Below are 14,577 nucleotides of genomic sequence, written 5' to 3'. Positions count from 1 at the left end.
ACCGGGGTTGGGGGTGATGAGAGGGGATGCAGGAGGAATGAGACAGTGACCCTGTGGGCTGATGGATATCCAAGAAGCTAAGATGAATGTCCAAGAATCAAGCATAAGGTCATTAGGAGTTGAGGAAAAACAGAGGTCAGAGTGGATGGACTGTGGTGGGCAGGACAGAAACCACTGTCTGTCAGAGTGTGCAGGAGGAAGTTAAGGGTCTCCCAGGATGGGGAGAACGTTTGGGGCAGGGGCGCTGGGATGGCAGGAATCAGGGCTCCATTGAAGAAAACAAAGTGCAGGGCCAGTGCGATGACAGGTTCTTACAATTTCAACTATTTCTGGCCTAAACTATGAGATTTTACCCTCAGCTTTGCTGTGCTGTCCAGACAGTGTGACTCTTGAAAGTGAATTAAAATGAAAATTTAAACTTTGTTTCCTCAGTGGTAGGAGGACAGACATACAACATTACCATTAAGACACAAAGTTCTCTGGAGAGTGAGACTCTCTTTTTGCCCATGTATCTAAAATATTAGGTTCTAACCATGAATCCTCTGCTCAGCAAGATGAGTTGGAGGTTTGTTGTTCAGCCCCACATAACCCCAGTCCTTCCTCCACCCATCCTGGTGGAGTCTTGATTCTTGCCTTTTCACCTTCCTTGACAATATTTAGTGGGTGGAAGGCAAGGGTGGATTCCTAATAAAGTTAAAACATGAGATTTTCTGGCTTCACAGTTTAACATGGAGTCTTAGAGGCACCTTCTTCCCTGGCTTGTGCTTAACCTCATAGAACAGAAGCCAGGCTCTCCTGCCTTATTAATATGAGCCACTGGTCACAAACCTCTAGACCAGAAGCTGGTTTGTCTCTGTAACTTCAAGCAGCATTTGCACAGGCACTGGTGGGAACAACAACAAAAAACCCCTAAATGATATTAGAGTTGCTGTTAGTGCTGTCGATCTACCCAAACTCAGTCCTGGGAGACTCTGAGCTGCTTAGAGACAGTGGTCATGTCGTTCATCTCTGCTTTTCCAGCACCCAGCACAATGCCAGTTTTGGTTCAGTGGCTATTCTGTTAAAGATGGATGTTGACAGTGGTTTATTGTCTAGCTAATGTTATCTAGTGAACTAGGGGGGAGGCCTGAATCCCCCTAAGTTGAAGCACCTGTGTATTAGGTTCCTCTTACCACAAATGTGTAGGGTTAGAATAGTGCAAATTTATTATTCTGGAAGTCAGAATAATAATAGACCTCTAACGTGGGTCTAGAGGATTTTGTTCCTTTTAGGGACTCTGAGGGAAGATCTGTTTCTTTGCTTTTTCTAGCTTCTAAAAGTCATCTGCATGCCTTGGCTTGTAGCCTTCTCCTCCAGTTTCTTCTCAATATTCCAATGGTCTGACGTCACATAGACTTCAACTACTGACTCTGTTTTGTCCTGCCTCCCTCTTATAAGGACCCTTGTGATAATACAGAATAGTCCTATTAAATTAATAAATCACATCTGCAAATATTTTTTGCCATGTAAAGTAACATATTCACGGGGTCTGAGGATTAGGTCGTGTACATTTTTAGGGAGAGCCTTATTCAGACTACCACAGCTTCCAGAGGAGTTATCTAGTTTATAAGTAGCCTGACCCTGATGGGGTGGTGGTAAGGGGCAGGGTGGGAGAATATGAGAAGACCAGGTCTTTGATATCCTGCATCCAGCTTTCGCGGGGACCACAAGTACTGAAATCTCGGTACTAGTCTAATGTATGTCTCTAGTTAGAGATACAATGATAAGATATCTTCTGTCTGTTTGAAGGCACCTGAGGTGGTCTCTGGTAACACTCTAGATTGGGGATAATTAGAAAAGAAGTTTTGGGCATTGGGATGAGACAGGAGATCTGGAATGGTCTCAAAAAGCAGCAACTGCTGGGAAGAAGGTTTACTGAGATATATGAAAGAGGAGCTAAGACAGATGGATAGGAAGACTGAAGTCCTCAAATGTTTTCTATAGGGAGGTGAGTGAGTGAGAGGAAGCATATGTAAGGCCAGCGGGGGTCAGTTGGTACAGGGCACGTGTGCAGAGCTCTTTGTACTATTCTCCCTCTTGCATCTTTTCTGTAGGCTTCAAAATTTCCAAATACAGTGTGAAAAATTAAAAAAAAAAAAAAAAAAGACACCAATTCCTGCAGGGCACCAGGCATTGTACAAGGTAGTCGCCCAGATGGAGGGGAAGACAAGCTCTCCTCAGAGGAGAAGTTACTCACTGAGCAGGAGGCTGTCGCGCAGGCAGGTCTGACACTGGAACTCTGAGGGCCCCGTGCAGTGGAGGCACTTGGCATGACAGGCCTCGCATGCCTGTGCCTCCTTGTCCCAGTACTCCTCGGCGGCGCATTCAGCGTGAGGTACACAGCCCCCGTGGTTGTTCACCCTCAGGCCTTCCTGGCACGTCGTGCAGGCCCCCGAGGACGAGCAGGTGCGGCAGGACTTGTGACAGTCTGCAGGTGGGATGGGGACAGACACGAGAGAGAGAGTCAGGTCACCCCTCGAGGGAATCAGTTCCTTGAAAAGTGTGCTTGCCGTCCTTGCTCAGAGATTTCTAGGGCCCTGTGTCAAGGGTGTGGGGTCAGGAGTTGGGCTCTCTAGGGTGGAGCTTTCTGGTTGCAAGATGAGAAAAAAAATGTCTGGTTCACTTTCTCTGCAATCCCCAGGCAGTCCCTTCTTGCAGCAGCCACCTCAGAGGTGTTAGTAAGAGCTACCATAATTACACAAGCTGCAGCATGGTAATAACCAGCAGTTCTGTGCCAGCGAAGTCACACGCTAGTATGTGGGCTTCTCACCACTGTAACTCCTCCTCTGTGGTCCTCTGCTGACCTCCCAGTAGTTTGAGCTTATTACTAACATAAAAATTGCCAATGTGTATTGTAAATACCTCTTGATTAAAAAAAGACATAAACCTCTTTTATAGTCATTTTGAAAAGCAGAGTGCCCATTAGAGGGCCTGGAATATCACAGGTTAATTCCCAATAGCTGAGCTGGCCTGAGTTCAGCCATCTGTATTTTTTAAAGCTCCTCTGGTGGTTCTAATGGGCAACCAGGGATGAGAACCAGAGGGCTTTTTCAATAAGAAAATTAAATCAGGAAGATTAAGAACTTGTACTCAAAACTTGTAAAGTTATCTATATGGCAGATTACTTTTATTATTGAACACCAGGGAAAGGCCCAGTCGATCCTCAGTTCCTACCCTAGTGCAGGCAGGATGGCCTGCAGGCAGGTGGCCTCTGGCCGAGTCTTTAACCTTCTTGTGGAAACTGACCCATAGGTTTGCAGCCTCCTCATGTGCTCACTCCCAGCCCCTTTCTGTCAGGTTTATAGAGATAAAAATGACATACAGCATTGTGTACGTTTAAGGTGTACAATGTGATGATTTGATATATGCATATATTGCAAAGTAGTGACCACGATAAGGTTAGCTACACAGGTACAGCCGCTCATCTTCATGTGCTTTCCCAAACAGGGGGAACATTGTCACTAAATAGGGCTTTACGTAAAACACACAGAAAGGTATATCCAGATCGTAAGGTTAGATCAGAAAGACTGTAGGAACGTACTATATCTTCACGTTTGACCAGACACATTTCCTGAATACGTTCTAGGATGTGGGTGGCCACGAGGTTCTCCTGCCACGTGAGTTCATCCTCTAGCTCTCACTGTGGTTAGGGGGCCTGCATCTGGATGACTAACTCATGTTTGCTTCGTGGCAACATAAGGAGCTAAGCTGATTCCCTGGTGGCTCAGATGGTAGAGAATCTGCCTGCAATGCAGAGGACCCGGATTTGATCCTTGGGTTGAGAAGCTCTCCTGGAGAAGGAAATAGCAACTCACTCCAGTATTCTTGCCTGAAGAATTCCATGGACAGAGGAGCGTGCTGGGGTCAATGGGGTCACAAAGAGTTGGACTGGGCTGAGCAACTAACACTTTCACTTCTTTCAAGGAACTAAATTACCACTAACTGCCTCATTGCAGTGAATCCTGTGATTGTAGTTAACAATAGTATACTGTATACTTGAAAGATGCTAAGAGTAGAGCTTAAGTGTTCTTACCGGAAACAAACAAACAAACAAAAAAACATAACTATGGCTGTATTAGCTGGTCGACCTTATTGTGGTCACCATTTATCAATATGTACATATATCAAATCATCACATCATACACCTTAAACTTATACAAGGATATATATGTTAATTATATCTCAATAATAAAACTGGGGGGAAAAGGAAAGTCCTTTCAATCAGAATGCTTCTCTTACTTGCTTTAGAATTACTCTAGTGGTGGACAGTATATTTAATTAATTTTTCTATTTCCTGACAACTAATAGGAAGCAAAGAATTCATGCCTAGGTAAAATATAAGGAGGCATAATTAATAACAGATCATTTCTTGAATCTACAGGGGTTGAAATGCCAAATGGGAGGTGGAATAGAGGACCCCAGGCAGTAGAGGCTGCCTGCAGGTGATGATGAGGGGGAGGGAGCTTTAGGGAGACAAAAAGCATGGAGAAAACCCTCTGTGGCACAGCTTTCCTTACACTGCTATGATCCTCTAATGAATTAACCTTTTAAGAAAAATCTTCTATAATTTGGATGACTTTCAAAGGCTCAGCATCTCTGTTGTAAATCTTCACCCGAGAATCTCTTTTGATCAGGTCAACATTATTCAGTGCTAATAAGTTACATCATGAAGCTAAGGAATGATTCATTTAAAAATAAATAATAAACTAGAGCAGGTATAGTGTTGAGATTGCAGCTCTGGGGCTGGAACTGTACAAACCTCAGACCTGCTTTCTCTCAGTAGAAGCCCATCATCCTCATGGGTTCCCTGGGATGTGGTGCTTGGCCACACACCCCGAAATCTTTACCTTTGCAGACCTTAGTCTCTTTTTCCAAGTAAGTTCCTTCTGGACACTCATCTAAACACTGCCCATCGTAGAGAACCAAGGATGCCTCGGCACAGAGGTCACAGTCATCCGCCCAGGGACCACTGCACTCCAGACAGTCTTCATGGCAGGGGACACAGTGGCGCCTGTCTGCATAGAAGTGGCTGGGACAGGACTGGTGGCATTCATCCTTGTGCAGGAAGAACTCAGGCATGCACTCTGGGGGAGGGGGAAGCAGCAGAAAGGAATTTATTTGTTCTGCAGAGGGCTAGCCCATCCCCTACCACTTTGACCCATTTGACTCCAGGGTACATTTGCCTCACCCCCATCCTCCCAGGGGCTTCCCAGGTGATGCAAGTGGCAAAGAATTTGCCTGCCAAGGCAGGAGACACGGGAGATACATGGGTTCAATATCTGGGTCGGAAAGATTTCCTGGAGAAGGAAATGGTAAACTGCTCCAGTATCTTTGCCTGGAGAATCCCATGGACAGAGGAGCCTGGTGGGCTACGGTCCATGGGGTTTCAAAAATCAGATATGGCTGAACACATACACTCATGAACACACACACACACACACACACACACACACACACACACCCTCTCCCAGGGCATATCATTCTTGTCTCACAAGCCCTGCCTTGGGAAAGGAGACCACTTATGGTGGCCCAGTTAGATGGTCCTGGGTTCAAATCCTGCAGTGATCTGCCACTTGGATTGCAAAAAAACACAGGGAAGTTGAGTCAGGGCTGAGATGCTGGATGTATTGTTCTGAAAGCCCAGAAAGCATTAACAGATTTTTAAACTTCTATTGGACACTTCTGGTTCTATTTAATACAGAAAGCAGTTTCAGAATTAGTGGAATAGTTAATTTTCCATTCACTGATAGGGTAAACTAAGGAAATATACATGGTTAATCCGTATGAAGAATGCATTGTTAGTTTATTTGTGCCTATTCTCTTATTCGTGGGGGAATTCCAGAAAGTACTTAGGTAACACCAAATCCTTTGGGTTGGACAGATGGAACATTTAAATGAATCTGTCTTATTCTGCAGAGGAAATTAGACAGCCTTTCTCAGGAGATAATCTCACGGAAAGTTCCTAGCCAGAGGGCTACTCTCCGAGTCTTACAGTTGCCTGATCCTTACTTTTGTATCTTTTATAACAGTTGAAATTCTCCAGCCACCTCTGTGTTTTGTTACTATTAGTCTCGCCTATGAAATTTTGTGATCAGAACAGCAGAAACTTTGGGTTCTTATCTGTATCTCTAGCACTTGGGACAGTGCTTGTCACACCCTAACTGCCCAGGACATGTGTGTGGGAGAAATCTTATAAAAAATGAGCTCTTGTCTGTCTTAATTTGCAGAATCCATCATGGAAAGGCTTTATGTCACCCTCAGTTTTCTTGGTGACCCCCATAGAGGTCAGTTTCAGTAAAGGCGTGGAGATGGTTTCCCCAGATCTTGTTGGACATCCCACTCTCAGGTAGTGGGCCCCCACCCTCTCCCCTGTGAGGCTCCCAGGTACCTTTGCATGTTTTCTCATGGATGCAGTCCTGACACATCTCTGGGCAGCGCTTGCACACCCCTTCCATGGCCACATGCCTCTCGGGGCAGGTTTTCCGGCACACCCCCTGGTCTAGGACAAGGCCTCTTTCGCAGGACTGACAGTTGGTGGCATTTCCTTCACAAGTTCTGCAGGAAGAGCTGCAGTGCTTACAGGTATCGTCATCTGCGTAGAAGCCCCTGTGGGGAGAAGAGGGAGCCACTAGAGAAGCTTTCCAACTAGGGAGTTGATTCACACCGGGCAGTCAAGAATTAGGGCTGAAAATGGAAGGACTATGGCTGTTGTCAACTAAAATGAATTCATCAGATTTCCTGGGGAAGGCGCTAAAAAAAAAAAAAAAAAAAAAATCAGGTTTAAAAAAATTAAATGAAAGAGGTAGGTATTATCCTTGTGAATTTAGGGTGTTTGAAAACAACTTTTTAATTTGTATATAGTTTAGTCATCTTCTGATTTTCTATTTTATCTCCTAATTTTTGTTCTCTTTTTTTCGTTAGAGTAGAAAATGCTTTTTATCCCATTTAATATGGTTTTAATTTAAAAACAGTTTAAAATGTAACAGTTAAAATATTTTTAAAAGGCTCTAAAGGTTTAATGACATATACAGTTTTTGCATATGAAAAGGTGGGGAATGCCCTTGGAGTTAACACCTAGAACACGGGACCGCCTCTGACCCCGTAGGGTACTTGTAGCCAGCAACTGGACCCTGTGGAATGGGGATAACCCCTCTTGCCTTAGAGTCATTATAGCCACTACCCTTTCAGTTGAGGCCACTGAGAAAATTGCTGTGGAATCCCCTTTAGCCATTTTTGTTCCTCGTGTAATAGAGATTCTCCTGAATTCTCATCACATTCAACATTTCTCAGCCAGACAGTTCCTATGAAGTCTTTTTGTTAACTGCTCCTCACCTAATTCCTTTATGTTAGAATAACCGTAACCCGACTACTCTTCTCCCTTCTGTTGCCGATGAGGTAGCTCACCTCTGCTTAGCGCTGATGACCACCTTCTGATTCCTCGTACTGATCTTCCGGAGACTCCACTGGGCAACACTGACTTCTCATGGTTTACTGATGGTCTCATTTAACAAGGTGACAATAGTAAATAGTGTACTGGGTATGTTAGTACCACTCCTTTTGATATTGTTGAGACAGCATCTTTAGCTATGGCTACTTTAACTGAACAGGCTGAGTCATATGCTCTTTTACAGGTTTGTACTTTAGCCAAGGACAAAACTGCCACTATTTAAATTGCTTTTAGAGTAACTCATGGTTTTGAAATGTGGAAGCAATGGAAATAAAACTTAAAATGCCCCTTATGTGTAAGAATTAGTGAATATACTTTTTGCCCATCACTTTAGCTATTATGGTTTTGGGGCTTCTCACTTGACTCTCTGGAAGCTAAGGGAAACTATCTTGTTGATATTTCTGCAAGGAATCCTGCTCTTAAAGGGACCAGTTGCAGCCAAATGATATTTTATAATATCTTTTTTCAAATGATTTAGAAAAACTGGCTAGAAAGGTACAACAGCTGGCCTCAGAAAAAGAAAAACAAGTTTGGAAATGCAACAGTTGTTAGTTGGATAAAAAGAGAAAACTCTCGTTTGGACTGTATAACAAGCCAGTCCTACTGAAGATTCTGAAACTCCCACTCCCCACCGCTGGTTACATGCATTAAACCTTCAGTCTGTGACAAAATGATAGACTTCATGAATCAGTATTAATGGAGAAACATTAACAAGGCCACAAAAAATATTTACCTTACTTGTCCTGCTTATCCAAACTACAACCCAGGGAAGCCTCTTCCTACTGTTCCCCGACATTTTAAACTGCCCAGACCACTTGAGGTCTGGCAAATGGATTACATAGAACTTCCTCTGTCTAATGGATGTAAATAAGCTTTAGCCATGGTCTGTATGTTTTCACACTGAATTGAAGCCTTCCCTTGCAGGCAGGCTACTGCCTTTTCTGTGACTAAAATAAATCCCTTTAGAAAAGATCATCTTTACCTGGAACTTATTGTGATTGAGGAATCTATTTTATTGGCCATGTACTTAGGTCTGCACTGTATGGCCAGTTTTACAACTTTTCACTTGCTTAACTACCCTCAATCCTCTGGTTTAATCTAATGCACTAATGACATTTTTAAGACTCAGTTCACAAAATTTGTAGAGGCCCTCCCAATACCTTAGGGCTTCCCTGGTGGCTCAGATGGTAAAGAATCTGCTTGCAATGCGGGAGACCCAGATTTGACCCCTGAGCCAGGAGGATTCCATGGAGAAGGGAATGGCTACCTACTTCAGTGTTCTTGCCTGGAAAATCCCACTGACGGAGGAGACTGGCGGGCTACAGTCTGTGGGGTTTTAAAGAGTTAGACGTGACTGAGCAACTGACACTTTCCAAATACCTAGGTCAAAAGCATTGCCATTGGTACTTCTGAATCTCATATCCACCCCTTTTGAAATTCATAAACTCTCACCACTTGAGATAGTCATAGGATGCCCATTGTACTTGACTCCTACTTCTTCTGACCCTCAACTGATAAAAGGAGAGAAACTTCAGTGTTGGAAGGGCCTAATTGCTTCTATTAAAAAGAACCGTGCTTTAGTACAGCAATCTTTTCATGGTGTGGCCATGGATTACATCCAAACAGGCAATTTTTCACAAAGAGAAACAAAGCTGCCAAGCCAAGCTGAGTATTATATGTCCCTCAGACTTTATCTCCCTGTTTTTTTGATAAACATAAAAATGGGGGAATCCCATGGTAATCAGACCACCCTACTCAAGACAGGAAAACATATACTTGTGATTTCATAGTCTGCAGGATATTCAGGTCAGTTTAATAGCTTCCCTGTTACTCAAAAAAAGGAAAAAGGCTGCCATGTATCCATGTGTGTGCATTTGGAGGATAAAAATCTCTTCTCCCTGCTGGGTTTTCTTACCCTGACCCTTTCACTATTAAGCCTCTTTTAAAATACCCAACTGGGGAGGCAACTTGAAAATATTATGCTGAATAAAATAAGTCAGTTACAAAAAGTCACAATCTGTATTATTTATATAAAATGTTCAATAGGCAAATCTCTAGAGACAAGGTAAATTAGTGGTTGCTTAGGGCTGTGGGAAATTAGGAATAACTGCTGAAAGGGTACAGAGTTTTCTTTTGGGGGTGACGGAAAGATTTTAAAATCAATTGTGATAGTTGCACAAGTCTCTCACTATACTAAAAATCATTGAATTGTATACTTTATGTGGGTAAATGTGTGGCATGTAAGTTATATCTCAACAAAGCTGTTATAAAGAAAAAAGAAACCCTGGTTGAATGAGAAGGTGACATTGTGTAGTGGTTAAGCACATGGATTTCAGTGCTAGAGAGATTTGGTTTGAAATCCTGACCGTGCCATGTATTAGCAGTGTGACTTAGGGCATGCCACCCTTTTTTTCATCTGTGAAGTGAGGGAGATAATGGTATAGTGTCCCTCCATATCTGTAGGAGATTGGTCTAGGACCTGACGTGAGTGCCAAAATCCATGGGTGCTCAAGTCCCATAGTTAGCCCTTTATATCTGTGGTTCTGCATGTGTGGGTTTGGCCAACTGTGGATTGTGTAGTACTGTATTTATTGAAAAAAAAAATAAAGGGGATGGTGCATTTGAAACTCTTAGCACAGTGCCTAGATATTGCAAGATCTCAGTAAGTATCTGTTTTTAAATGGTTTCTTTTCCCTTGGAATTTCTTAGCTCTTTGTGTATTAAGGACCTGAGAAGTATGACATTGATTGATGTAAACCTTCCCTACTGGATTATAAGCCTGTTGTGAACTCAGACTCCCTTCACTTGAGTTTATCTTAGCTTCTAGTATCAATTCTTAACACCCAATAGGTATCTGTAGAATTGAATTGTATATGTTTGGCTTCTATGGTAGATTGGATGCTTCTTGAGGGTCAGTTCCTTGACTTATATTTGTATGCTATAGGATCAGTCTCAGTAATGGATATAAACAGGTCATTAGAAAATAGGAGTTGTTTTTATTTGCAGCAGGCAAATAAAATTTCTAGTTCCTTTAGATGTTGGCTGCTTCCTCAAACCCATTTCTTGCCTCCCTCTCTCCACTCTTCCTGGCTGTTAGTGTTGTGATTTTTGTGGGTTTTCAGGGGCGAATCTCGTTCAGCCTACGTCAGTCCTTATATTTCCATTCTCCTTGCCAGAGATCAGTTTAGGAAGGTGTTAGTGATGCATTCTGGCTGATGAGATGTGAAGGGAAGTCTGAGGAAGTTTTGTTTCCTCTTAAAAAGAGATAAACAAGAAGAAAGGCACCCTTTTCTGTCTCTGGTTGTTGCAGCGTGGGATGATGATGTTGGGGATGGGCAGGCAACATGAACTCTGGGGAGGACAAGCTATGGAAGATACGAGAGCACAATGAAAAGATTGTGGGTTTCTAATGAAGCATTGGCCACCAAAATAATAAATGCTACACTTCCAACCTTTGTATCATATGCATAAATAAACACCATATTTTGTGCCAGGCCCTTTGACATCTTTGTTTCTTGTTACTGAAATTTTCCTGATGAACTTTTCCACTTGCTATTCCCACTTCCCCTTTAGGTAAATCTTGGAGCCAGGACCATTGATAGGAAGAGTAAAGGAATTGTAAACCAGGGGACTGAGGAAGCCATGAGGAATCAATAAATAACTAAGCAGGCATTGCTCTCTATTTATTATCTGTGATTCATACCTCTCTTTCAACATGTAGAAGAGGTTCGTGCATTCCACAGCTTATCACAACCTCACGTTTGTCATGGGAAAAAAAAAACCCTGACAACTATTTGATCATAAATACAAGGTAAAATAAAGAACATATTTTCATAAGAGTAAATATATATACATCTTGTGGTCAGAAGGGAGAAGCATGCATCTGGCCTTAAGTAAGCTTTGGCTGCTGTGGCTGAGAGTGATGTCAGCCAGTTAGGCAAGGAGGAGGACATAGGTGCTCTAACTAGGGAAGAGAAGAGGTCTTTGGTGAATAGGGAGGAATTGCCCCCAGTGTTGCAGGAGAAGGAACACAGAGTAGCAAGTGAAAGGAAGAGGAAAACTTACTCAGGGCACCTGGTGGAGCACCTGCCTTGGTGGAGGAAGAGGGGGCGGTCTGGCCGCGTTTGGCACTTTTGGCAAAGATTGACTTCGGAGCAAGAAGCACAGTCCTCTGTGCAATTCTCGCAGCTGCCGCTCCTCACCGAGGGCCACGTGCCTTGGGGACAGGATGGAACGCAGGTCTGAGCCAGCAGATAGGTGCCTGGAGTCCCAGGGAAGAAGACAGGTCAGATGATCGTCAGGTGTCTCCTCTAACAGTACACGCACCCAAGCAGAGAATTGACACTCCCAACAGCTTTTTGAACTGCTCAGGAGATGCAGGTTTGATCCCTGGGTTGGGAAGCTCCCCTACAGAAGGAAATGACAACCCACTCCAGTATCTTGCCTGGAAAATCTCATGAACAGATGAACCTGGCGGGCTATAGTCCATGGGGTCAGATACAATTTAGCAACTAAACAGCAACAACAAAGACCCAAGTATCCGGAACACTTATTTCAGGATTACCAAAACATCTTTTAGTGATGCAGATCGTGATTGCAGCCATGAAATTAAAAGACGCTTACTCCTTGGAAGGAAAGTTATGACCAACCTAGATAATATATTGAAAAGCAGAGATATTACTTTGCCAACAAAGGTCCGTCTAGTCGAGGCTATGGTTTTTCCAGTGGTTGTGTATGGATGTGAGAGTTGGACTGTGAAGAAAGCTGAGCGCCGAAGAATTGATGCTTTTGAACTGTGGTGTTGGAGAAGACTCTTGAGAGTCCCTTGGACTGCGAGGAGATCCAACCAGTCCATTCTAAAGAAGATCAGTCCTGGGTGTTCATTGGAAGGACTGATGCTGAAGCTGAAACTGCAATACTTTGGCCACCTCATGTGAAGAGTTGACTCATTGGAAAAGACCCTGATGCTGGGAGGGATTGGGGGCAGGAGGAGAAGGGGGCGACAGAGGAGGAGATGGCTGGATGGCATCACCAACTCGGTGGACATGAGTTTGAGTGAACTCTGGGAGTTGGTGATGGACAGGGAGACCTGATGTGCTGTGATTCATGGGGTCGCAAAGAGTCGGACACGACTGAGCGACTGAACTGAACTGAAGTCTTCCAAGATGAGTTAAAACTCTAGAAAGGAAATTGACAACAGAAGACTTTTGGCTTGTTTCTTTGACTTTCCTATTGATATTGCTGCGGGTTACCATGGGGCTTCCCTTTGCCCAGGTGATCTGTCTATTAAGACCTTTGTCTTCCTTGTGTGAGGCAATTATGTATACCCAGTTCAATGGAGTCTGCTCTCCATCTCAAAGCATATCTGTTGGGAGACTGATGCAGTAGCAACCCTTCCACCCAACTCCACCTTTAATGGACAGTCCATCTATTTAGTTTTAATTGAAAAAAAATCAGATGTGTCATCATTAAAACAACCCAGAAATTACCCTGAACTCCAAAATTCCAAGAAAATTGTCAGTTTTTTTTTGTTGTTGTTGACTTTTATATATTGTAGAAGTAGAATTGTGGCAGATTGTACATTCTAACATAATGATCACTTTAATGGGAGCATAATATTCTTAGTTTCTAATGTGCCATATTGATAAACTGTCACGTTAATTCAGGGGAGTTATTTCTGACTTGATTTTATAGATGATGAAGCCGTTAATTTGTTGAGCTGCTATTGTGCTTTTTCCCCTCCCCTAAATTCAGTACCAAAAATGAAGAAAAATACCAGGTAGACACTTCATCCCCTTGTAGATTCTCTACCTTAGTTCTTTTCTTTCAGCTAATGCACTTTAAAAGAACAATGGAACCTCTAGAAATGTCGGGCAGCCAGAGACCCTAGCAAACTCTGTGGCCAAATTAATCACTAACTTAATTGTACTTTGGATAAGAACCATTTCTTTTCTTTTTTGTTCTGGTCCCTTGAAAACTAGTTTTTATTATAGGGCAGTGTTTGGGTCCCTGTGTTTCTCCAGAGTTCCTACTGTGACAGCAACATGTGATGGGACTATATCACGAGATGCTGACAAATAACTGAATTGGCTTGGCCACTGCTTCCTCCTGTAACATGCCACACTGACCTTTTGGACATGAAGTGCACAGGGTTGCTGATCCATGGCAGGTTTTACAAGAAGAATGGCATGACTGGTGTCTTCTCAAAAGGTCTGTATAAGGAGAGAAACAAGAAGTCTGCCTCTTTTGAACAGGTGCATAGCATTGTTGGGAAAATCTCATGAGTAATCTCATTTCCCTTTTCACCCTAAATAGACCCTTCAATTTGATAGTAGTTAAATGTTGGCACCACCCATTGCCTACCAAGTGGACTTCATTTATTTTATTTTCCTTACTCCTTCATTGACAATTGATGTCAAGACTTTCTTTGCAAATTTCCAGTGACAGGATAGCCTTAAATATAGGGGGATATTTGAACTAACAGATGTTACTTATTTTATATTTTGTAAACGTGTGGTTGTGTGTATGTGTGCTGGAGTTTTTGTGTCAAAGGTAATCACTTATTTCTCCAAGATACTTTGATGATCACTTTTCTTTACTCCAGGATGATAACTGAGAATTCATTGTGCCCCCTCTTTTTTTTTTGTTCTTTAGGACCAGATTTCATAAATTGGTCAGTGTTTGGGTCTCTCTGTTCTTCATAGTAGCCACTGTGGGATGCAGCCTAAATTGAACTTTTAAATTTGTCCAAAATCATCATTAAACATCAGTAGCCATCGGAGAGCTTGCTGGCTGGTCAGTGACAGGAAGGTCATCCCAGGTTAATAAGCCATTAATCTGAGAAACATGCGAGCTGCTTCTCCTTTCTTCCCCCACAACCATTCGCTGGGCAGGTTTTGTCAGGAAGGCAGCAGCAACTCAATGGGATAGTTGTGTAACAAAGAAAACAGCCTCAGTGACGTCACTCACTCAGTACACACAGAGATCTTGACTAAATTCCAGTAATTGCTCAGGAATTAGCATGACTCATACAGGGGAAATTTAGAAAAAGAAGTTCTAGCTCAGAATATGTCACACAAATGGCCCTGAAG

The 14,577-nt window shown here is 43.0% G+C and overlaps 1 protein-coding gene across 4 annotated transcripts in view; it reads right to left on the bottom strand.

Moving 5' to 3' along the window:
- The window catches only part of PCSK5 (proprotein convertase subtilisin/kexin type 5), a 514,258-nt gene that overhangs the window by 22,277 nt on the left and 477,404 nt on the right, over positions 1–14,577 (bottom strand). For 3 of the 4 annotated variants that reach the window (XM_025281617.3, XM_025281619.3, XM_025281618.3), the window contains 5 exons: positions 13,615–13,698; positions 11,552–11,747; positions 6,428–6,645; positions 4,887–5,123; positions 2,237–2,467 (listed from right to left, as the gene is read on the bottom strand). In XM_025281617.3, coding sequence (XP_025137402.3) covers positions 2,237–2,467; positions 4,887–5,123; positions 6,428–6,645; positions 11,552–11,747; positions 13,615–13,698 — 966 coding nt within the window. The remainder of the gene's footprint in view (positions 1–2,236; positions 2,468–4,886; positions 5,124–6,427; positions 6,646–11,551; positions 11,748–13,614; positions 13,699–14,577) is intronic. The other variant, XM_025281621.3, reaches the window with a different exon arrangement.

This window comes from Bubalus bubalis, chromosome 3 (assembly GCF_019923935.1).
Source record: "Bubalus bubalis isolate 160015118507 breed Murrah chromosome 3, NDDB_SH_1, whole genome shotgun sequence".
NCBI lineage: Eukaryota > Metazoa > Chordata > Mammalia > Artiodactyla > Bovidae > Bubalus > Bubalus bubalis.
The sequence above is the reverse complement of the archived record's forward strand: the minus strand, read 5'-3'. Positions and strand labels throughout refer to the sequence as shown.